General features: G+C 48.1%; 2 protein-coding genes across 3 annotated transcripts; one reads left to right on the top strand and one right to left on the bottom strand.

Moving 5' to 3' along the window:
* Window positions 1-69: 69 nt before the first annotated feature.
* TCTN1 (tectonic family member 1) lies at window positions 70-18011 on the top strand. 2 transcript variants are annotated; one of them, XM_058816639.1, is made up of 15 exons: window positions 70-238; window positions 6120-6240; window positions 8169-8299; window positions 8663-8829; window positions 9250-9337; window positions 10179-10288; window positions 12862-12882; window positions 13287-13412; window positions 13948-14073; window positions 14408-14492; window positions 14838-14976; window positions 15270-15426; window positions 16119-16244; window positions 16584-16728; window positions 17475-18008. In XM_058816639.1, coding segments are annotated over exons 2-14 (1422 nt in total). In that variant the 5' UTR covers window positions 70-238; window positions 6120-6238; the 3' UTR covers window position 16728; window positions 17475-18008. The 2 variants fall into 2 exon arrangements, with proteins under 2 accessions (XP_058672622.1, XP_058672621.1); XM_058816638.1 differs by lacking the exon at window positions 70-238 and adding an exon at window positions 4361-4527 and having other exon boundaries at window positions 17475-18011.
* Window positions 17951-21770, bottom strand: HVCN1 (hydrogen voltage gated channel 1). The gene is made up of 5 exons (XM_058816640.1): window positions 21543-21770; window positions 20972-21076; window positions 20493-20724; window positions 18577-18689; window positions 17951-18288 (listed from the first exon to the last, which is right to left on the bottom strand). Exons 1-5 carry the CDS (start codon window positions 21735-21737, stop codon window positions 18223-18225), a joined length of 711 nt encoding a protein of 236 aa, XP_058672623.1. The 5' UTR covers window positions 21738-21770; the 3' UTR covers window positions 17951-18222.
* Window positions 21771-25141: the final 3371 nt, after the last annotated feature.

The raw sequence follows: 25141 nt of genomic DNA, 5'->3' as shown, positions 1-25141 counted from the left end.
GGCCCGCGCCGCCCCTCACGCTGCCCCTCACGGCCGGGCTCGCCGGCAGCGCCCCCGCCTTCCGCGCCACCCTCCCCGCCCCCCGAGGGGGGCCGTGCCAGCTCCCCGCTGCCCGCGGAGCTCTCGGGGCTCGCTCCGGGCTCGCTCCCCGCCGCCCGCGGTGCCCGGTCAGAGCCGCCCGCGCCGCCCCCGCGCCCCGCCGCCCGCCGCCGCCGCCATCTTCGCCGCGCGTGCTGAGGTGAGGTGAGGGCCCCGACGCTGGGCGGGGCGCGCGGCCGGCCCCGCCCCCTCCCCGCCTCCCGGCGCGCCTGCGCGGTAGCGGCGCGCGGCCGCCCCCCATTGGCTCTCCGCCCCGGCTCATTTGCATGTTGCGGGACAATAACAGCGGGCGGCTCCCGGCAGCCCCCGCGGCGCCGAGCGGGGTCCGCGCCCCCGCCCCCGCCGGGCCCCGGCCGCAATTAACGCCATTAACGCAATTAATGAACGCTCTCACAGCGGGCACAGCGCGGCTGCGCATAACCCACATACTTGCCCTCCACGCCCCGCGTGTCTCGCGTGCTCCGAATAACTGGCGGGGAGTCGCTGGCCGGCGGTGCCCCGTGCCTGCTGAGGACGGTTATGTGAGTCACGGAGCGGGGCCGGCTTTGGTTCGTTCCGAGCGGGACTCGCCCGGTTCTGCCCGGCTCGGAGCGGCCGCGGACACCGCCAGCTCTGCAAACCCGTGCAAGGCTGGCGGTTAATCCATTTTGGCTAACGAACGTGAAATGCCAAACAAAAGCCTCACGAGAGGGGTGTGTTGTGCAGTCATGGCTCCAACCCCATAAAAGCACGGTGATTGTAGCTGAGAGTGACACAAAGCGCTCAGCTGGACACCTTCAACAGCAACGACTTGAAGGCATCAATGCTGCAGAGACCCAAAAAGACCCAATTCCTCATTTTCTGCTGCTCGTGGGTGTGCATACAATGGGTTTGTCCTCTTGGAAGTTCCCAGCAGGTTGCTCTGCAAATTCGTTTAATTCTCTGGGTACAGGCACGAGAGGCTGCTGCCATTTCCATAACCCGGGACAACAAACAGTGGAGGTGTAAATACAGCAGGGGAAGGTGTGAAACCTGCCCCACGAGCTGCCTGCGGTGAAAGGAAGAGCTCTGTGCCACCATCCACCACAGAACGCTGCTGCAGCACCCTCATTATCACAGGCAGGTGTTGTGTCCCTGTGCACCTTGTCAGAGACAAGGGAGCTCCTGCCCCTCTTACACTGCTAAAGGCTTTGAGCAAAGTGTGAGAATTATCCAGCTAGAGCCGAAATTGTACCCAAACTTACTTAAAAAAATTAAAAATCCTCGTGTTAGAACAGAGAGAAAGGGATGAACAGGAGGAGCAGCCCAGGCCCAGAGTGGTGGGTTAGGGAATGGCTGCACAGCTCAATGTGCCAAGGTGCTGGAGATAAGGGAGTGCTGCTGCCAGGGTGTGAGGCACTGAGAGGAGCTACCTTGTTTGTCTGCTCTCACACCCTCCTTTATCAGCAAAGGGAAGCTCATATTTGCAGAGCTTCCCCCACACAATCATTCCTTCCCTTCCTTGAGTCTCATTCTTCCTCTTCCTCATCCAGGTCCTGTCTCGTTCCAGCCCAGCCTGGCCTGACCCTCGTTCTGTGCTGCTCAGGCTGGTGCAAGGTGACCTGCCCTGCATTCCCTGGCTGTGCTGCTCAGCCTGGGATCCCCCCAGCTAAAGCTCAGTTCTCCTTGCCTCAATGCTGAGTTTTCCAGGGCTGAAGGGTTCTCTCCGTGCCACTTTGCCCAGCAGCCATGTCTCAAACACTGAGGAACATCGTGAGCTCAGGGCTGACAGACTCATTTGGCAGAGCACCACTCTGTGCTTCCCTAATGCTCCAAGCCAGGGCACACCAGGAGCTCTTCACACTCCTCCATCCTTGAGAATCTTTCAAACAGCCTCCCTGGGGGAGTGCTGGAGTCACAACCCCTTGAAGAGCTCAAAAAATGAGTAGATGTGGCACTTTGTGACACATGGGGGTATTTGGTCAAAGGTTGGGCTTGATCTTGGAAGTCTTTTTCAATCTTAATGATCCCATGATCCTACCCCAGGTCACCCACTCAAGTCTGTCCAGACAGCCAGACAACCTCAAAATGTACATGGTAATTAGTAACCTTTGATGAACTCTGTCACTCCTGCACGAGGACGTTGTGCCCAGACAAAAAAAACTGCTCCTGGTTTTCATTCAGAGGATCTCTGAGCTCCTGTGACACAAAAGCCCAACTATTTTTACTAAAATGCTTCAGAGCTGGTTTTCAGCACTGTTCAGTGTCAGTGTGGGTAGTTCTCCCTGTAAATCCCTCCCAGCCATGCCCTGCTGCCTTCCTCAGTGTTATTCTTGTACCCTGAGAGTCGATACCCTGCCAAGTGATATTTGTTTAAAATTCCCCAATGCACAAATTTGGCACCAAAACCGGACCAAAGGGCATCCCCCTGGTTACTGCAGCTGGGTGGAATCTTCCCACCTCAAAGTCCAAGATCTATTTACATCAGCTCACTTAAGCTGCAAAAACAGAATGAACTCTTCCTGCTAGGCTTGTCCAGACCAATAAATGCACTGGGGAGTGCAAAGCAGAAGTGCTGCACAAATTAATCAGCTGCTGAAGGCACAAGCAGGTTTCCAGCTTGTTTTAAAACTGATTCAGTGGGAGCTGACGTCAATCCTCCCTCCCAAGTATGTGAGCCCTGAGACTGGAGTGTGATAAATGCTACCTGTAATGCCATCTGCTGTACAGGCTGCCCCAGCTCATCACTATTTATTTATTTAAGGGCTAATCTTGTGCTAGACCAAAATGCAGTTTATTTCAGCCTGGTTTGACTTTGTTTGGACTCTAATCCCAAATGCCTGTCCACTTGGACTTGTAAAGTGATCTGTCATAGCGCAAACCTTGTGTTAGCCCTGGAAAGATGAAGTTCAAGACAGCACAGTTGGATTAAAAAGAAAACTAATGTGAGAAGGACCCAGTGAGGCTTCCCATGTGAGGAGTCAGAAATCACCAACAGGAATCACAGAATGGTTTGGAAGGGACCTCAAAGACCATCTCATTCCACCCCGTGCCATGGGAAGGAACACTTCCCACCATCCCAGGTTGCTCCAGCCTGGCCTTGGACACTTCCAGGGATGGGCCAGTCACAGCTTCCATAATGCTTAAATGCACATCAGAATCTTGCTGCTGAGACTGTAACTGAAACAGTCATAGAGTACATCCCTGAACATGTTTCTGAATAAACAGGAATCTACTGCCTCTCAAATTGCTTCAATTTTCATTTTATAGGACCTCCCACATAAGGATCACAGTGCCCTTTTTAATTATTAATTAGCTCATGTTGACAGGATAAATTAGATGGAGAACAAGCATTGTGTATTGATGTCCTGATCTTATCCTACACACTTGGAGTTGCTCTTTGGAACCTGTTTCAGAAGTCCAATACCAGGGTGAGTTTTGTGGTGTGGAGTTTTTCAAATGGTTTTTCTTAGATGTCTTGCCTTTCTCTGCATGACAAAGGTGGGTTTTTTTCCTATTACAGCAAGTATTTTAAGTGGATTTAGGTGAACTGTTGCTGTGAGTGAAGCCCTAAAGAAAAAAAGGTCACGAGAAAACCAAGATTAATTCCATCCTACTTTGCTTTTGAACAGTTGCCCACTTCTATTCCATTTCAATGGTAGATGCAGTAAGAATTAATACCTCTTTATTCATCCAGCTCCTGCCCACATTCATCCAGGGTGCAATCTGTGCTTTCACATTTCAGCAAGGCTTGCTTTTCATCTTGGAGTCTGGTCCCCTGTGCACCATCAGCTTTGCCAAGTAATTCCTGATGCAAGAAGAATGTATTAAATTCTGTTTTCCCCTGTGCAATGCCATCAACTCTTTTTTACTGATTTTGGGCCAATTCCCTATTTTTCTTTTTTTAATGCGTGGCTTTCCAGGAGCTTTTCCCAAACCACCTTTGTGGGTTACACTTGGCCCACAACACCTGAACCGTTCCCGTGGCTCTGAGGGGGCACCGACCCCTCACCACCGCCGGGCTGCTCCTGAGGGCGCTGAGTGGCACAAGCGGCCGCCTGGCACCACCATATGCAGCGAGAACCCTGCGTGTGACTTCTCCCCGAGGCTCCCCGCACTGGGGGGCGATGAGGGAGCCCGAGAGCGGCCGAACGAGCCGCAGATACCCAGGGCTGTGCCGTCCCCTTGCCCGCCATGTTCGGGGTGCGGCCCTTCCCCTTCGCCCGCCAAGTCTCGCGAGAGGAGAGCGGGACTCGTCCTTCCCGCCATGCCCCGCGCGCCCTGGCAACGCGCCGTTGCTAAGGGCGGCCGCCATGGCGGCGCCGCCGCGGCTCGGGGCTTTCTTCGTCCTCATCCTCATCCTTCTCCTCCTCCTTCCGCCGCCGCCGCCGCTCCGGGCGGAAGAGCCGGCCGATACAAGTGATGCCGCACAGGCGCGGGTCCGCAGCGCGCCGGCCCCGGTCACGGACGGTGGGTGCCCTCCGTGCGCTGCGGGCACCGGCGGCGCTCCCCGGCTGAGGGAGCCCCGCTCGAGGCCTCCCTCGGGCGTTCGGTCCTTGGCCTCCCCTTCGCATTGCGGCCGCCCGGGGCTGGCGGGGATCTCTGGGGCTCTCTGCTCGGGCAGCTGCAGCCGAGGCCGCTCGGAGCCTCCTCAGGAGGGCTCAGCCAGCCCTGAGCAGGCCCCGGGCACGGACACCCAGAGCAGGGCACCCCACAGCCCTGAGGGTCCCTGGGCACGCTGATCCTGGCACGGACACCCAGAGCAGGGCATCCCACAGCCCTGGGCACGCTGATCCTGGCACGGACACCCAGAGCAGGGCACCCCACAGCCCTGAGGGTCCCTGGGGTGGAGGGCAGGGGCTGCTGCCCACCCAGCCCTGCTCTGAGCTGGCACAGGAGGGCCCTGGGTGCCCTTGGGGAGCTCCAGCACAGCCCAGGCTGGGTGCACGCTGTGCCCCAAGCACTGTGGATACATTGTCATAAAAGCAGAGCTCACAAAGTTTGGTTACTGTGTTCTCAGAAGGTGTTTCCCACTGTATAATTTGCTACACTTTTATGTCACTTTTATATCCTGCTGGTGTTGCCCTCAGCTGAGCTTTCCATGGGTTACTTGCCACAGGAAAGCCACCCCAGTGCAACCTCCTTAGGGAAAAGGGATTTAAATCCCTAATCTCACAGACATAACCCTGCAATCTAATCGTCCATGTTTAAACTTCTCTGTTTACAGGGTGATCCAGGGCTAAGCTCAGCCAAGAGAACAGTCAGAACTCCAGAGATTCCAGGAAATACCTGGATGCTGCTCAGGTGGTCAGAGAGCATCTATGGGGCCACAGGGAAACAGGCAGCAAAGTGAAATAAAGGAATTAGTTATGAAAATATTCTTTGAATGTCTTTCTTATAAAACACTGGCCTTAATTTCCTCATTCTGTGCTATTCTTAAGTCTAGATTAATTATAGAACAGCAGCTCTCAAAAACAGTTCAGTAGAATAGTATCTGTTCTTTAAATTTATAAACTTGAAGGCCTCAAAGAGTTTGAAGAATTTGCCAAGTGTATGTTACTGAGCCAGTTTACTGAATTATTAGCAATCACTCTGTCTGTGATTACAACATTTCACAGTATCTAAAAACAGATAGAAAGAACAGTTTCAAAGAAGTCATTTATGGTTTTTTTGGCACATAAGGGAAATGTATTCCTGGACCCTGAGCCATCCTCAAAACTTGTAAACATCTCTGCTCCTTCAAAATGTTTTATTTTTCTTCCCAATAAGCTGAAACAAGCAGATAAACACACCTTGTTTGTACCTCTTATTTTTTTCCTCTGCAAGGCTGAGCAGATTTTCACACCTCCAAAATCCCTATTGGGTTTTGTTTCTCAGGGAACAGTTTTTAGCATGGCTTGGTTTTGTCCACGTGTTCCAAATAAATCTGCTCAGCAGCAGAAAAGATTGTTTTTAAAAGAAAACAGGGATTTGGAGAGGACTTTTGACCACAATCAAAGCCAGGGCGAGGTGACAAGCGTGCAGTGTCCCCTCTGCAGCTCTCGTTTCCCTCTCTGCTGCAGTTGCCAGGCTCTGTGTGTGCGACCTGCTGGTGGCACAGTGCGACACCAACTGCTGCTGTGACCCCGACTGCAGCGCCGAGGACTTCAGCCTCTTCACCACGTGCTCCATCCCCGTGGTCATGTGAGTACAGAAATGAGCAGAAAAGCACAAAATCCTTCTCCATTTGCCGCCTGTCCTCTCCTCTGAGCAGTTCCCTGCTGTCCTTCCCCAGCCAGGCAGAGCACAAATCCAGCTCCCACCCAGTTCTCTCCCTCTCTTCCCTCTCTCCTCCTGTTTCCCTCTCTCCTCCCCGTGGGGATTTAGGTTTTGCTGCTTTTTTTGGGGTAAGAATGATGAATCTTTAGACTTTGATCAATGCAATGTCTGGGAGTTAAGAAAACTGATCCCCAAGGACCAATCTGGCCACTGCTCTGCAGATCACCAGTTTTTATCAGTAAATTTATCAGTGACCTCTTTGATTACATTTATGATATCAGCTACACATTTAATCGGTTCAGAGCTTGCTGGAATAGTGTGAGCATTTTTCTGATCCTAATTTTACAACCTGCTCCCCCACTGCCACTTCACAAACAATAAAATGTAACATTATACCAAAAAAGTAAAGCCAAGAGTTGTTTCTTTGCTATTTAATCTGAAAACACCTTCACCCCAACTTCATCTTCTCAAAGAGGAGTTAAGAACACTCACTTCAAAATAATAATGTGCAAAAAAAATCTCTTGGTGACTTCTCAGAACAATAAGTGCAGCTTTTTCAACCCACCTTCTGTATAAATTATGCCAATCTGAGCACTGGGTTTATTCTTGGTGCTTTGGAATTTGAATTAGCAGTCATGCCAGACTGTGGTTTCTTATTGTTCTGGCACACAAAAGACTCCTGCTCCCCATTTATAGATATTTATATGGATCAGAAAGGTCTAATCAACACCCTCCTGAGTGACACTTTAATTGCCTCAGATGACTGTGCTGCCTTTGTCAGCTAGAAATGCCTCAAATGAAATTGTGTTCCTTTGCCCAAATTCTTTTGTGTAAAACACTTATTTTGCATGAAAAGCCAGGGATTTCAGTGTCTGCAGGTGTTGTGGCTCTCATTATTTACATCAGAGTTTACCTACATTTGCATATTTGTGTTATTTTGGCTGATCCCAAGGCAGAGGCCGTGAGATCTCTGAAACAGAAGGGTTTGATTTATGGTGGGATCCTGTTGGCTTTGATTTATGATGGGATCCTATTAACAATGACTCACCTCATAGAAAAGCTTAACTCCAGGCTTCAAAATCTGTGAAAGCCATTTCACTTCTGCAGGGCCTGTCCTCAGCTGCTCTGTGCTGCTAAAAACCAGTTTCAGAGGGATCATCAGCTGCTGTTTGTGGCATGTGGGGCACAGCAGAGCTGCCAGGCTCTGAACTGGCACAACCTCACATTCTCCTGCAGCTCCTGATGAGCCCATGGCACAGCCTTGAACACTCCTCCAAGACAGGCTGGGTTATTTCACCTCCTGTTCCTCACTCTGCCATTTCTTTCACATCATCTCAAGCAGGAATTCTTCCCATTCCCTGCTCAAATTGAATATTATTCCAACATCCACCAAACTGACCTGTTTTCCTGCTCTGAAATCCCATTGGGTTGTAGGAATGAAAGTGCTGCTGAGCTGTGTGTGGCCTCTGGTACAGCCCTGCATTTTTGGGGTCTCAACCATCTGGATCCCACCCAATTTAACATTTTCTCTCTCATATTGTCTCTGCTTTTCCCTCCCTCAGTCTGTTTCTTACCTTCCTTCATGTTGCTGCTCACAGTTTCCTCTGCTGAATAAAACATGTGGGAGAAGTCTCTATTATTTATTATTAAGCACAGAGTATAAAACAATAGGAACCTTCTAAGGATGCATGATTGTTCTACAAATTATTAAATTTATAGAATTTGAATTTGTTAAATTCAGTAATTTCACGCTTTTTAATTTTTCTGGTGCTGCCTCAGTAGTTTAAAAGAACTTTAAAATCTGGTCAGCACTAACTTTGAGTGGATCATTGATTTATTTTGTGTCTTTGCAGGGGTGACAGCCAGCTGTGTAGTCAGAAAGCTGCTGTGTATTCTCTTGATGTTGAAGCAAATCCACCAGAAAGGATATTTAAAATAATTGACCAAGTCAATCCCAGTATTTTCTGCATTCATGCTACAAACTGTAAGTAGAGTTGTAGGCAATGTTAAGCATTGTGGTGGTTTTTTTTTTGGTAAGCTCTTTAGGTACTAGAAAAAACCTAAATTTAAAACTATTTTTATTTTATTAAACCTCTCAGGAAAGTGGTAATTCTGTCTGCTCACTGTCCTTATGTTGTGATCCTTTCACTTGTGAAAACATGAAATTAAACATCTGGTACCCTTGGTCTTCTCTGTTGGAGAAAACAAAATAGTTTGGTTTTTTTTTTTTTTTGTAAATAATTTAGCATCCTAAATAAATAATGCTTAAAATTGTCTCATTGTTACTAAGTATTGTTTCTGTATATTTTTTTCCTTAAATTATCTCCTTCTTTAAATATTTTATCAGATGAACAAGCCCTGTACTTCAAATCCCCTGAAATCCCAACTGCAGAAAATTTTGATGAGTTGCTTGACAAATTTGGAGGTGCAACTTTCAGTGCTGAGCCTGACAGCTGGAATTTGGATACAGATGCTCAAAATCCCCCTGAGGCAAATGAAACTTCCAGATATGAGGTAAATTCTCTGATTCAATAGGAGGGAAATTATATTTGGTGCAATTAGTATTAAATTATTCCAGAAAGAAGAAATCAGCATTGTTTGCATCTGCTTTTAAATAATGCAGTTCTGCTGGAAGAAGCAAAATTTATATTGGTCGTTAAATATAGAAATGTAAAATAAGAAATTTAATGTTTTGTGTTTAGTTACTTAAAAAGTGAACTATATTTTTAAGATCTTTGAAAAATAAGGATTTTTTTTCTGCTATTTTTTTTTCTGCTATTTTCAGCATAAAGCTTTAGCAGTGACTGAAGAATTGCTGCACAGAGCATTACTGAGAGATCCTGGGGAAATAAGTACTGATTTTATTCGTGTTTGTTGTCAATAAAAATGGGCTGAACCACACCTGTGTACCTGACTGTGGATTTTCTTTGGCAGTATGGGGTTCCTGTCCAGACAGAGGATGCATTTCTGAGGCTGCCAAGTCCTGTTGTCTCTTCTTGGTGCTCTGATGCAAATCCTGCAGGTTGGAAAATGCACTTGAATCTCAATTTTTTGCTTTTTATTATTCTGCTCTTAGATTAGTCAGTCAGAAAGCTGGCACACTCCCCATGGAGAATTCAGCTAACAATTCATAAACAGATGATTTTTAAATCACTTCTGTTTCTCTGGGGGTTTTTTTGTTTTTTTTTTTTTAAGACATAGAATGGAAATTGTGTTGTGTCTCTATTAAACATTCAAATTGAGATTGAAATCCCTGAAAGTCTTGTTAAAGGGTCGTTTATCCAACAGGAAAATGTCCTGTTTGGCATAAATGGTTTAACCAAGCAGCACAAGGGTGACACCCTGAGGGAGGAGGGGTTTGCTCCATGCCAGCCCTGCTGGGCAGCCTTGGCACCTTCCCTTTGCCCAGGGTTCCTCTCACAAGTCAGATTTGCAGGCTGAGCTCTGCATTTTAACCTCTCACACAATTTCCTGAAAATCTGCTGAGGTGGAGGTGAAAAAAACCCCCCAGCCAAACCCACACCTGCATTTCCCAAACCCCACTGTCACCATTAAATGTGGTCTCATAACAGTCAGGGTGGTGATTACAGGACTGAAGTCTCTTGTGAAAGAAAAGTAAGAGATTGAAAAATTAAGTAATTTTCATGAAGGTTTTTCTACTTGTTAAGAAATAATAATTTTTCTCATAGCATTTTTTTTGATACTATAAAAAGTTTCATTCTTCAAAGCTCACATAAAATCTTATCTGCAATAGAGAAGACATTTACTTTCAATTTTGCTGGTACTTGTATTGTTTTTCATTTTGCTTTTCATAATTGCTCTTTCACTTCCTCCAGTAATACTTGATGACTTTTTTTTTCCAGGGTTTTTAGTAAACCAAGCTACAAAATGCATTAGATCAGTAAGTGTGGAAAAATGTGACAGCATTCAAGCACTTAGCATGTTGTTTTATATCAACTCCAGCATTTTGGCAGTAAGTATGATTTGAAACAGTTATATAGCTGAAATACTCATATTTTATCTCTTTTACATCTGCAGAATGAAGTAACTTCTGTTTGCTGAGGGATATTGTGTTTTATTTGGATTTTTAAATTGTGGGTTGGGAAGAAATGTCTCCCTGTACAGCAGATTTTATACAGAAAGCCTTTGGGAATGTTTTTACTTCAAGCTTTGGTAACAGAAGCATTTACTGTTCTCTACTTAGCAAAATATAAATAATATACTCAAAGATAAAATAAAAATAATAGTTTTGAAGAGCCAAGGCCATGGCACTGAGCTAGTGCAGTTTCTCGTTCCTGTGCATGTTCAGGCTTTTCCAAGAAGCCCATTTATCAGAACACAGAATTCTAAGAAATCTGAGTTTTAGAGTTGCTAAAACTTTGTACTGAAGGAAGAACCTGTCAGGTTTAATGCTGTGCATCTGCCCCTTTCCTCCAAGCCTCAGTTTTTGATAGTGGGGGCTGACACAGCTTTCTCTGTGTTCCCAAACAACATGACTGAGAGCAGGTTTCTTTGGATCCTGCCTGCTAAAATCCAGTCTGGGGCTATTTTTCAAAGCTTTTCCTACTTTTTCATCCCTTTCTGACCTGGGGGATGATGCCTTCTGTACAAATAAATTCCCTGTAAGGATATTCAGGAAGACAAAAAAATCACTCATGAAAAAATGAAACTGAAATGCATCATACCTTAATCTGATGGCTCCTTCCAGAAGCTGAAGGTTGTAAAGAAACAGCAGCCTCTTCACCATTAAAATTATTTTAATTTATGTAATTATTTAAATTCATTTAATTAGCAGTGAGTAACTGCTTAAAGACCCCTTCCAGGCTGCTCACAGATTGCAAAGCTCCCAAAGGCAAGGAAAGCCCACTAAGCACTTCACACCCTCACAGATGGGATCATTCTCCTGCTCCTTCAGGATCTCATTGAAATCAGCCAAGGATTGCTCCCAAATGTTGGCTTTTGATCTCCAGCTGTGGAAGAAGTAGAGAAAACCCTGCCTCAGAAGGGCTTTGAGTGTCTCCATTCCTCCCAAAATTAGTTCTTGTTGGCTGCAGGACCACAAAAGAGCAAGAGTGGCTCAGGCTGGGCTCCGGCAGCTGGGTGGGTTTGAGTTAAAGATGAATTCCCTTTCCTGACTGGAAAATCCATAACCCCTTATCCCTGTGCTGCTTGCCGAGGCAATGGCTGAGCTTGGGAGGGGTCAGACTCTGCCCAGAGCACGCTGGGTGTCAGGAGGGATCAGCTGCAGGAACTGGAGACGGCTGAGAAGCTGCTGGAGACGCTCTGTGGGAAGGGGAGGTGGGATGTGACAACAGGAAAGTGATGGCGCTGGGGACAGGGCGGCCACAGGGCAGAGCCGGGGCCCTCCCAGTGCCAGCAGGTGGAGCTGCCGGCATAAAAACGGCAAACCAGTAACGAGGGGAGCCTTACTGGGAGCACTGGGACAGCGCGTAGCACAGAACAGCCCATGCCAGGATCCCACCCTCCCTGCTGCACGGGCAGCTGCAGTGAGAACAAAGTTTGGGAACTGCTGCACATAAACTCTGCTCTGTGCCCTGACCAGCAGATGCAGGGAGTGCTGGGGATTCCTGGGATGTCCCAGCAGGATCCTCACACTAGGGCTTCACACACACCCTGGTCAGTGAGTGAGGAGCTGCCACAGCAATGAGCTGGCCCTGCCTTTGCTGCTTCCCTCCTGAGGCAGCAGCGTGGCTGCAGTGATCTCTGGGTGACCTCCAGAGGCACCATCCATCACCCCAGCCATGATAAACAGAACTTCAGGAGTGGTGCTCACTCCCAGCACTGTTCCCTGAAGGATGAGTGTAATCTTTACAGAGATTTTTATTACCCAGCTCATTCTGATGGCTGGGCTGTACCTTGGGATGATGAATGTGTGACAAACTGTACCTGCAGCACCTTCAGCTCTGCAGCTCCCAGGAATGTGTTCCCTGCTGGGACAGGAATGAGTCACTGCTCTCAGTATCCCATCACAATTCTGCTGAATTTCTTCATGATCAGAGTCCAAGCCTTGGTCCCTTCCCAAAGATGTGACTCAAACATTCATTGGAAAGTCAGAAAAGTAAAACTTTGGACAAAATTCTGCTCCATGGGAGTATTTTTACCTGATTGATGACCTTGGTCTGACATTTCTGCCTTGCCATGAAATATTTTTGGTGGAAATTTTTTCAGTGGGGCAACTATATAACAAGAGAGATACTTGCTTCTCTTGTATTGGTTTGGAGACCATGAAACTATGGAACAGGACAATAGAAGCTCTTCCTTTCTTTGGGAAGCACAGCCTGGCAGGTTTCCTGAACTGGTGGTCTCTGAATAATTCTGTAAGTCAGAAGAAGGAGGGGATTGCATTGTGACAGTTCTTTTCACTTCCTGGGTACTCTGGTTTATATCCAATTAACTCCATAACATAAAAGTTATTGTTATGAGAGAGAGTTAAATAGACAAAGCCTTTCCTGCTTTACTTGACTGCTACATGCAATAGGTCAGATCTTTGCTACTGCTTTAATTTGTCCTTTTATTCTCCCTCAGGTGCCCAAATCAAATCAGATGGTAAGTATCCTTCTAAATTACTTGGAAGAGCTGTGGGCAAAATTCTTATTAAGTTATAGTCAGTGGGAATTTTTCACTGATTGATCTTTACATTTAAAAAATTACATCATTTGCTATCAGTAATGATACTTAGCAACTCCAAGATAAAATGCTGCCTGCAAATACTCAAGCCTGATACATTCTTTTCATATAAAACTCCCTATTTTCAAGAAAATCTCTTTTTTATTTATACCCAGACCCTTTGGTTGAGCTTCAGCAGCACTTGTAACACAGCAGTTGTTCAGAGAATGACTGCATGCTGTTGCTGTGGAACAGAACCCGGAAAGGTCACAAATATAATAACACAGAAAAAGCCAAAATTAATTATACCCAGTGTTCAGAGCTGACATGAGTCTGTTTTTCAGGTGAACATCACTGTCCAGTCCATAGTTGTCCAATCTGTGAATGGAATGAGGACTTTACTGAGCAGCAGTGAAGCCCTGAGGCTCCCCATGGTTTTGGATGAGCTGTGCATCAATGCAGTGCTTGGGGTAGGTCTGGCAGCCTTTTCCTCCTCAGAGCTGATGGAAAGCATCAAATCACTTCTGATTCTCAAACTGCAAAGCTGGCAGGAGGCCTTGCACTTTCCATTTTTGTGACATCTCCTGAGTAAATGTCATGGGAGAAACACTGATTTTGGGTAAAAGAGAGTGTTTTGCAACAAAATAATAATTCTGTGCAATATAACATGGAGCCAGGCTGAAATCCTGGTGTTACTTCTGTGTTTGTGGCAAAACAGGCAATGACATGAGTTTAATTTATGCTTGGGATAAAATTATTTCAGGAGCACTAATGACAGAGAGAGGAATAGATGCTGCACATCATCTTTTAAAGTTGTGTCTGTGCTTAGGTTTAGCAAGAAGTCAGTTGTGAAGAGGCTCCAGCTTCTACAGGTTAAAATCCATCCCCACCCTGGAGCTGAGATTCTTAAGCAAGGAAGAAAGAAAATACTTGCATGGTTAAATTTTTTTTCTAGTTTCTCTTATGTATTTATTCAAATTAATATCTAAAATGTTTAATTTTCAGGTGAATTATCACATTACCCACACAGACACAGGAGAAATAATAGAAGCTGCTGCAGCTTTTGTCTTGGGGGCAATTGGCAGAGAAGCACTTTCAATAGAGCAGAGCTTTGAAATCAGCTTCACTCAGGTAACTGTGGAGATGTCATGGGTGACTTGGTAAAAGACATTTAATTACAAAACTTATTAAACTTGAATCAGAACAATTGTTAGCAGCAAGGTAAAGCAGAACTTGCCCTGGATGCCCAGATGAGGCAGCATTTCAGAGCTGGGCAATGGAGGCCTCCAAAATCTGGCACATTTATGGGCCCCAGCTTGTGACTGTAACAGAGAAAGCAAAGCCTCACTTACAGTTTTGTCCTCATCACTCAAGGCAGGTCATAATCCTAAAATAACTGAAATATTTCTGTGTTTTCCAACCACTTCAGTGCAGGATGAGAACTAATGCTGTGTTTGCATTGCAGGAGAACACACAGCCAGTTCCTCTGAGTGGCAATCCTGGTTATGTTGTTGGGCTGCCTGTCAGAGCAGGATTCCAGCCTCAAGGATATCCTTCCCCTGCTGCATTTCTGTTTGCTTCACTTGCTCTGGTCCAGCCTCACAAACCCTTTCTAGCACGGACATCTATGAAATACATTTGTTCTCTTCCAAAAATAAAAATGTGCTTTTCTGGCTGTGTTTGAGGAGGGAATGACTCAGTCCTGACTGCAATCTCCTGGGACTGTACTGAGGTTCATTTAAGCCTCCATTGCACACCCTGGTGCTTTTTCACACTGGGAGAGGAATCTGGAGCCATTATAGCATTTGCAGCTATATTTTAAGGATATGATTAAGAATTCTTTTTTTGTCCTGATATCCATCAAGCATTTAATTTCCCTTAACTGTGTGTTACATCTGGCATCATTCAGAGTAGTAACAAACACAGCCAGCTCACCATTCTGCACAGCACATCCACCCAGGACTGCCTGGCAGCACAGGGAGCCAGAGCCCCAGTATTATTTGGTTATAACATGATATCAGGCTGTAAGTTACGGTAAGAAATTATTAATTTTTTAAAATTTAATGCTTTTAACCCTCTGACATCCCTTTCCCTTAGGCTCTGTTCAGGTCCTGGGCCATTTATACAGCTAGAGGAATATTGAGAATGGAGTATTTAATTATAACAAATGTCATTTAATTAACAATGGTCTTTCTCTTGGAAAGATTGTGTACATTAGCAACTGTAGCCAGAAGGCTTGAACAGAGCAGAGAGCAAGGAGAAATGATGACTGTGCCAAACCAATGGATTTTGCTCTATCTTTTTTTTTTTTTTTTGTTTTCTGGAAGAATTACCGCAGCTATGAAATGCCAGCCTTTGGCTCAGACTCTCCTTGATGTGCTGAAGGGCCAAAGCTTTCCTGAGTACGTGGCCTCATTTGGGAATTCTCAAACCCAGGATGTGCTTGACTGGGTGCCAATAACTCAGCTCCACATCTCAGAACAGGTGAAGTTCAACCACTCCCACCCCTCCACCCTCACGAGATCTGTGCCTGTGCTGCAGCAGCAGCTCAGCTTCACACCCTAAAAATGCAGGAACCAACTGGAGGAGAAAATGGGGCTGGGAATGCAGAAATAAGCTGGAAGAAACTCATGGAATATTCACAGAGAGTTTCATTCTTGCTGTAGAAGTTATATTTAATCAAGCTGGTATCCAGGCACCTCAGCTGTGGATCAGGGCAATGTATTGGGTAGAAAATGAGCTGTTTAAACATTGGTTGGAATGTTGTTCTTCTAAGGATGAAGCACCACAGGTGACAGAGGGAAGGAACAGAATCAGGGTTTCCCCTCCTAATCCAGGCCAGGGTAAGAGAGAGATAAGCACAGTATCACAATATAAAACAGTGGATGGTCTCTTGCATGCTTCTGCAACAAAAGAGTGAATGGTTTCTGTAGCCAGAAGTGTGAGAGTTCAAGGAGAAGTGCCTAAAAATATTTAACATTGTAGCCTTCAAAATTCTGGCCTGGCAGAGTTCAGGGTTTTTGTCCTGCCCAGCAACAGTGCAGGGTCCATCTGCTCTGGTAACCTCCTCAGTGAGCTTTGTGGGGACATTCTACCCTTTTAACAACATGAATAATTAATTACTGTGATGGTTTCTACATAAGACAGAGAATGAGATGATTTCTCACACTTTGCAGAGCTCATGCCAAATACCTGTGTCACTGGGAATAGAAATAAAGTGGACTAAATATGGATCCCTGGTCAATCCCCAAGCCAGGATAGTGAATGTTACAGCCACAATCACTAGCACCACACTGAAGCAGGTATGTAATTAAATTACAGGATTTAAGATAAAACAAGTGGCTTGTTTTCCTTGGGTATCAGCTGTGTGACAATGAGCCAGATAATCTCATTATCTAAAGGCAGCACTTCACATTAGAATGTATTTACACCCAGCAGTTCTCTTCCAGCTCAAACACAGCTGTGGGCTCCTTGCCAAAACACACTTCAATAAAAATCTATATAGCATTTATGGAAAGAAACATGGAACTACATAGAAAAGGGGGGAAAAAAAAGCCTTTTTAGCAAATATAACCCAGACCAAATAAATGATTGTACAAATAGAAAACTGAAGCTAAGTCCTGTTTGTATTTTCATTGCAGCTTCCCTCAGGAAGGGAAAGGATTATTCCTGTAACAAGTTCTGTGGTTTTCACTGACATTTCTTCACCTGCAGAGCCAAGCTACAAAGCTTGGCCCACCATTAACATCAAGTTACCCTTTGACTTTTTCTATCCCTTTGTCTAAGGTAAGTATGCATAAAAACCCAAATTTCTGCTTTATTTTATTTTTAGTCCATTGTTTATCCTGTGGCTATGATGGGCCATATTTTTTTCTAAGTTGTAGATGCTGGGCTAAATTTGGCCAAGAGAGGAAGGGTGAGACCTTGTGAGGGTTCTCAGAAGGTTTAGGGTGAAGAAACCCCCATGAAGTGGAAAGTCCCCAGTTATAACTGTGCAGAGAGGACAAAGGTTCCAGTTTGAACTTGCTGGTGGCTCTGGCCCAGCTCCAGCCTGGCCAGCAGAGCCAGGAGGGGAAGGGAAGAGCACAGGAACACACAGGGAAAGCAAGTTCATTATCCCACAAACAGCAGAGCTAAATTGCTAATTAAACTCATCGAGTGCTATTAGATAAGGCCTCTGCTTTATCTCCTTGCAGAGATGAATAAGCCACATATTTCTGGCTATTTTCCCCACACCACTAATTAATTACTTTTTTTTTAAAACCTGAACAGTTGAGTTGTGGTTTCAGTGACCCCTCCAGCTGAGTGGGGCTGAAATCCATGGGAGGCACCTGCTGCAGTCACCATCTCTCAGAATTCCCACTTCTTAAACCTCACTCCTCAGCTCTCAAACAGCCTCTCCACAGGGACACTGGTACCTGAAAAAATTCAAACACCAGCCTGGCCCTTTAGAATTTGCTTTTTTATGGCTTTTCTGGAGTCTGACTGTTCCCAGCAGTGCACTCACCTACATCTGTTCTTACACATTACAGTTCTTTTGATCCATGGATTTATGAGCTGTGGGAACAAAGAACTTTGCAGCCCTATGGGCTGTGAGGGAACAGGAGTGAAAAGGGAAGAGGAGATGAGGAAATGCAGAATCAGAACTGGGATCTGCTGCTGGAACAAGGCATTGTTTGACGTAAGATGGCACATGTTTGCCTCTATTTTGGGGCTGATTTCTTTGTCAGGGAAAGGAGTGGTATGTTGGTGTTTCTGAAATTAATGTTATATAAATAACAAAGTGGCACAAGCAGCAACAGAAATGAGGAAACTACCAACAGTGTGAAAAGAATGGTTGGCAAAGAGATGTATTGATGATGAGCAGGCAGCTGGTGGAGAAGAAATTACCTTTTCAGTCTGGGTTGTTATCATTTGTACTGCAAGTTTGCTGCAAATAAAGAATGTTATCACAAAAAAAAAAATATTTTAAATAAGTGGTACTTTTCTGGATGTATAGCTTGTAAAGATGTGTCTTTATTAAATTATTTTTCAGTTTTGACTGTACAACTGTACAAGAATGGAAAAAAAATTACTGTTTACAGGGACTATGTGTGATTAATTTTCCAGTAGAACTATTTTTGCCATCCCAAGGTCTGATCAAAGCGGGGTCAAATAGAAAATGTTTATAGAAAACAAAATACAAGAGGAAGCAAAGAGACAGAAAACCTTTCAGGTCAAGCTGGCAGATTCCAACACTGCAATCTTCAAGCAGAATTCCCACCTTGGAAGACTGGCCTCTTATTTTTGCTGGCTGAGGAGTCCATGCTGTTTCAATATGTTATTCAGCCTCTCGATTTCTTGCTCCTGTAGGAGGCAAAATTCAAATGAAACTTCCCAGGTTCCCAGGGACCTTCCCACTGCTATAATGTATCTCTTGCTGCAGGAAAACAGCACAGGCTGGCCAGAAGAAGTAGGACAGAGGTAGGGACATCATTCCTGTGAGGAGGAGCAGCCCAGGGAGGCACGGGCAGGGCTGTGCTGCTTCAGCCCAGCTCACCCCACACTTTCCCATGAGGAAACCAAGCCAGCAGTGCCAACCTTGCACAAGGATCACCATTAGCAGGTAAACCCAAATTAAAAGTGTTTTTTTACCTTCTCCAAACAGCTGTGCTCCAGTTGTTCCACCCTCGTGGCAAGTTTCAGGTTTGCTTGCTTTAACTTGGACACTTGTTGCTCCGAGCGGGTCTTCACGGATAAAATGATTCCTGTGGAGCAATTCACAGGGGGTTTGCTTTACACTGTAAAACAGCCACCAGCAGGAATTCACAGCACACAGGCTCTGTGCTCAAGGGGTTAAACGTGTTCCTCTCCAGCTCAGTTTCTGCCATCTTCAACAACCCTTCCCAAGTGCTTTCCTTAATGAGGAAGGGTTTTAAATCAGCCACCGGAGGGATTCAGGTACTGATACTCTGCTGGGGAGAGGCAGCCCGGCCTCAGAGCTGAATTAATCACTCTGACTATCACTCAATCCCTGAATTTGCTCCCTTGGCAGAGCCCTGGGGTGCAGCTGGGGCCAGCTCTGCTGTGTTTTAGCAGTTTTAGGTGTGACAGCAGAGCAAGGCCTGGGCCACAGGGCTCCTCCAGCCCCTGGGCTGATCACTCCGGCCTGGCACAAGAGGACATCCTCAGGTCCACAGGGCTGTGGCTTCACCTTGCTCAGCTGCAGTGAGAGCAGGCAGTGTCTCCTCATGGCAGAGGTGTCACTTTTCTGTAAGCACCATTTGGTGATCCCATGTCAACTCAGCCCCCACACTGAAGGCAGTTTCTTCCCACAAAGATAAAACAAAGCAGCTCGATGAGAGCTTGAAGAACATCACGTTCTCCCTCCCTTCACAGCTTCCCTGGGTCATGGCTGATTCCAGAGCTCCAGGCACCCTTTGGGCTCCGGGGGTTCAGTTCTCCCAGGACAAAGCAGCGCTGCTGCTCATTTGCATTGATAACATCGGCAGGAACCGTGCCCAGGCACCGACACCCAACACCCCAGCTTGGGGCAGATTCCCTTTGTCCCTTTTTGCTGCAAGCAGGTGGACATTGCAGAAAGCTTGGCAGGGAGCCTGGAGCACCCGAGGATGAGGGGATTTACCCATAATTGCAGTCCTGGCTTTCTGCTGTGCTGTGAGGCTGCCGTGGTTCCCACAGCCCCACACAAATCCGGTTTCTCTCTGACTTTCACTCTGAACTAAGGAAAGCCACAAGCTGCTCTCACATCTCTCTTCTCTCTGGCACCCAACCAGGCACCCTCTCCCCATTGAAAGGGGCTGAGGACAGTGGGCACAGCCCCAGCAATCCCCTCTTCTGATCCCAGCTGTCTCAAATATGGAGCACCCACCAAAAGTGACACAGGACAGAGCTTGAGCTGAGGTTTCACGCAGGAATCTGAAATCATTCATTGTCATATTCTTTGGAATCCCAAATTTCCTTCCTCAAGAAGGAAGAAAAGGTTTGCAGCTATGCTTGTTTCAGCTATATCCAAATTTACACCTATTTGCAACAGTTACAGCAGTGAAGTCACTAAAGGCTGATTTTGGGACATTTTCTATTTCTCTTTTTATGGCAAGCCCTTTGAATTCAAGCAAGAAAGATCTAGAGTAAGATCAGGACATTCCCTGCAGCATCCCTGGAGGGGATAATGGAGTCACAACAGAACAGAGCACTAAAACCTACTCTGCTGTAGCAGCAAATTCAGGAAGACAGGGGCTCCCCTGCCAAAAGGATCCTACAATGGAAATTCAGAACACGAGCCATCCCTTTGCAGGAGAGGGGTCCAAGAACAGATTATGGGTTTTTTTAGGGGGGAACATGCCTGGCTGCCATGCACCTGAGGCATCATACCAACACAAGCAGCAGATTGTCACTGCTCCAAAAAAATTGCAGCTTGATAAAAGTTCCACACAGACAGAACTCAGAGTTTGCTGGGAGAGCAGAACCCCTAGGGTTGGGTTTGAGGAAGGAACAAAGCCCAGGTGATTGAGGGAGGTTTGGCAAGCACAGCCCAGCCCTGCACGCACCGTTGATGATCCGGGCCACCCTCCAGAGGCGCAGCAGGATCAGGAGCCCCACGGCCTCGAACTCGTGCTCGTGGAAGATGAGGACGATGTCCAGGATGAAGGACACGATGACAACGATCCCATCCAGCACCTCGAACTTGTGGTGGAAGAACTCCCGGCGGTAGACAAAGACTTTAAACCCCACCTCTACCAGGAAAATGGTTAAAATGGACAGGGAGAGGTAGTGGAAAACCTGGAAAAGAGTACAAGTTTAAGGCAGGAAGCCCTGCAGAGTGCACACAGGCAGAGCAGGCTGGAAAGGCTCTGCTTCTTGAGGGCACCTCTGGTTTGGCTCTACAGGGAGAAGGGCTCAGGACTTTTCTTCCACAACCACTGGCTCAGCAAGGCTGGAAGTCCAGGTCCTGCCTTGCCCAGCTTATTCAGGAGGGACAACAAAGGGAGGGAACTGCTGTTCATGTTGACACTTCCCCACATTTTACCTTTGGGGTTATATTATATCTGTCCGGAAGGATGATTTCCAAATCCATAAGCAATTCCCCAAGAACCAACAAGGCATCCAGGATCACCAAGCAGACAACCCCAATCTGTTGGAGGAGAAGAACCAACATGAATCCCGTGCCAGCACAGACAGAGGAGCAAGAGGAGCCAATGTAGCCCTTCAGACAAACACACCCCAGTGCCCACAGCCCTGATTTGGCTGGTTGTGTTTCATGGAGCTTTCCATTGCTCCCACTCCTGCTGCCCCAAATGGTGAGTTATTCCACATGGAACCACCTGGCTCCCCACCAGACCCCGCTTGGTGTGGGGGGCTCGGGGAGCAGGAGGAGAGCACGTGCCAGAGCTGTGGTGATTGTGCACTGGGGCTTGTCTCCTCTCAGGGGACGTCTGCACCTGCAGCAGAGCTGCTCTGTTCTGACAGGACAGCTCAGCTCAGCAGCAGCTGCTGCTCTTTGCACTGTGGGGTTCATGACCTCAGTGCTCTCCCTGAGCTCAGTCCCACAGCAGCTCTGCTGTCACAACTGCCCTCGGCCTGGGTTTGTTCCGCCTCACCTGAAACCTGTGAGAGCTGAAGACCTTTTTCATCATGTACTGGAAGGAGATGTTTCTCCTGGGGGGCTCCAGCTTGATCTCTCCATCTGGCTGCTTCTCCCCAGTCTCCTCCTCCTCCTCCCATTTCCGATAGTCGTTGCTCCATTGCACGGGGTCATCGCCCACCACCGTGAAGTGCTTCAGGTACTTGGCCATGGCTCTGGATCAAGCTGGCATCACCCTGCCAACGTCTGAGGGACAAGAGCAGAGTGTCACCTCCCCATTTGGGGCTGGCCAAGGATGCCAAATCTTGCTTTTTTCACCCAGTGAGGGTGATAAGAGCGTGACATTCCGACACGGCTGCCTGACGGGAAGTTGCTTCATGGTGATACCGCTGGTTTTGCATCACCTCCCCCGGCACCACGCACAGCCCCTGCTGCCTTCCCAGTTCTGTTTGCGCCCCGCTGTGCTGCTCTACAACAAGGGACTTCCTTACAAGGTATTTCCAAACTTCTCCAAACAAAGCATTGATTACAGAAGCAAGAAGCTCCAGCCCTTATCTGGCACCTCGTGATGGAGGTGGGGGCAGCTGCCCTTGTTTCTAACACTGATCTAGGGAAGCTGTTGGTCAAGCTGACCCCAGCATCCTCACCCGCCAGCCACACTGCCAAGATGAAGAACAGCCATAATTTCCCTCCATTAACACCAATGACACCCTGTCATCTCAGCCTTTGCAGGCAAATTAAGCAGGTGATGCCCACATTCCAACCTGGCAGGTGGGTGACATTGTCCTCCCCATCTCCTCAGTCCAGAGCTGACCTCACTCTTGGGCATCCCGGCTTCAGCCCATCCCTGTGGGTACCCAGTGAGGGGCAGGACCATCAAACCAAACTCCTGATGGAGGCCACACTCCAGCAATGAAAACCGTATGAGTGAAACTCTGAGTTGGCTGGAAGAGCAGGGGCCTGCAGATGGGCTGCGTGGTTGGCTGCAGCAGAGGCTCGTGTGTTCTTATCACAACCCCGCCAGCCTCCCTTCCTCTTTGGGCAGCCCTGCAGCCTTGGCCCACAAACCCTCCGAGATCCGCTCCTGCCGCCAGCACGTCCCCATCCCGTTCTGCGGGTACCCATCCCTGCCAGAGCCGCCGGGGAGCTCAGCACCAGCCTCCCTTGGTTCCCGGTGCCACCACAGGTCCGCCCGTGCCCCCGGGCTGCTCCCTTTCTCCTCGACCCCGGTGAGCTCCGCTCCCAGCTCCGGCCGCCCATCACCTGCCGGGAGGAGGGAGCCGGTCCCACGGTGCCGTCACAGGGGCAGCACCTTCGTTCGGAGCCCTCGAGGAGCAGCCCCGGGCACGGAGCCCCCTGCCCCGTGCGGGACGGCCTCGGGGCTGCCGTGGGGCGGACGGAGCATCCAGGACCCCGGGGCTTCCCAACCTCCCCCGGACCCAGCAGTGACCGGAGCGGCCACGGCGTCGCCCAGAGCAGACGGAGCCGGGGCCGCGGCGGAACCCTGAGGAGAAGGACGTGGCAGCCCCGGGAGGGTCCCGCTGTCACCCCCCACCCCAGCCCGCACCCACCGCGCCGAGCCCCGGGAGCCTCCCGGCCGCCCCCGCTGCCCCCGGTCCCCGGTACCGTGCGCGTCCCGGCTGCGCCCGCCGCCGCCGCGGGGCCTCCCCCGGCCCGGCTCCGCCTCCCCCCGGCCGGGGGCGGCCCCGCCGCCTCCTCCCCACCTCGCCCCGCCGGGTCCCCGAGCCAGGCCCCCTTCCAACCCGACATTTCCCATTTCCATTTCCGCAGCCTTTTTTCTCCAGGCTGCCCGCACTCCGTCCCTCCGAAACAGGACAGGCCGGATGGAGTTGAAACTTTTTTTTTCCCTATTGTTTTTAAACTTTTTCCCCCATCACAGGAAACAACGAGCAAAGATCCAGGAGAGTCGCGAATTTAAAGTGTGACTGCCGATCCCAGAGAGAGCTGCTGAGCACGGACACAGATTAGTCCCATGGAGTCGGTGGAGGTCCAGGGATCAATGTGGGCTGTAAAATCCAGGAATCAGGCCTGGATTAATCTGCTTCCTTTTATAAGCTTGTGTTTTGTCACAGCCTCTTCATGTTTAGCGTTCCCCTCAATCTCCCAAACACAACTTTTGGGAAGTTCTCAGAAAAATTCAGCTGTGAAAAGCACTTGGGACCCATCTCTATGGCACCTCTGCTGGGACAAACTGGAAATATTCCTAATTTTCTCCAAGGAATAAACATCTCTCCAGTTCTTCAATTCTAAACCCCAAAAGTATTTCTTTATTTGAAAGCATTTCCTTCTAGAGAGTGTTTAAATCTTTTCCTGCAACTGAAATATTTCCTAGCGCCTCATCCCAGAGCACACATCCCTGTTCTCCTTCCCAGGGCAATGGGGAAGGAGCACAGGTGACGCCCTTGTGCAGCTGCAAACCCCCATCCCAAAACAGCGACTTACAGAGCTCTGGAGCGGGACAGCAAAGCCACACGGAGCCATGGCAGGCAGGGTTAGCCTGGGGCTTCACAGTGAATTTGGGCATTTTGGTTTCAGGTGAGACCAGTAAACATTAATCAGGTAATGGGGGAAGATCTGCACCTGAGAGCTCATCAGATCCAGCCCCTTTTGGGTGAGGACTGTGGGGTTTAGGGAGAAAACCCCCACCATGAGGGGTGTGTGCATAAAATCCCTGTTCTCCCGAGGCCTGAGCTCTGCTGGACCAGGTCCTGATGCTCCAAGGAAAATTGATATGTTGTTGTTGAAGTCAGCCTGCCTTGGAGCTGAACACCACAGCAGCCCTGACACATCCAAAGCAAACCAGGAACAGGCAAAAATGACCTGTGTGGAAAACCAGCCTTTCCACAGCTGGGTGGCAAGGACTGACTTCACCTTGGAGAAACCAGAGAAACACCCCAGTGCCTCGAGGGCACCCAACATCAGAGGGCCTCAGATTTCACCACGCTTTCCAGGGCACACGACAGGGATTGAAGAGAATTTGGATTTACCACAATTTCCTGCTACCTGTTGTGGAGACCTCTGGCACAGCCCAGTGCCCCTCCCCACCCAATCCATTCTTTGCACCATTCACAGAGCTCTGGGCCAGCAGGAATTGGTGTTGGGCTGTGGGGACACAGGCCTTGGGAGGCTCACAGCTGCTCCAGCCATTCCTTGTGTCAGCTAGATATTCCTACAAGTATCATTATGGAAAAACAATCAGCAATCAGCATCTACTCCTTCTCTCTTCCTCCAGTGATCAAAACAACTCAACCCCAACTAATGGACATAAAAATGTGCCCAAGCTGTTGGTTACAGCTCACAGCAGGAGCAGCCCCTTCCCTTCCCTTCCCTCCCAGGGATCCTGAGGAATGACCCAACCCCAGGGAATGCAGCCAGGCAGAGAACACAGCCCAGAATAGGCACCTGTGTCACCGAAACTGTTTGGGGAGAGAAGAAAACAAGTCATGGAGGACAAAGCTGTGGCAGGGCCAGCGAGGAGAGGTGACAGTGACCCAACACTGTTCCACGTGTGCTGTCACCCACAACAGCAATAACAGATATGCAGGGTGTTGGACAAGGAGGGAGAAAAATTATAGAGCAATAAAGGAAACCACA

The sequence above is a fragment of the Ammospiza caudacuta genome, chromosome 18, assembly GCF_027887145.1.
Source record: "Ammospiza caudacuta isolate bAmmCau1 chromosome 18, bAmmCau1.pri, whole genome shotgun sequence".
Classification (NCBI taxonomy): domain Eukaryota; kingdom Metazoa; phylum Chordata; class Aves; order Passeriformes; family Passerellidae; genus Ammospiza; species Ammospiza caudacuta.
This window is presented reverse-complemented; position numbering and strand designations above follow the sequence as displayed.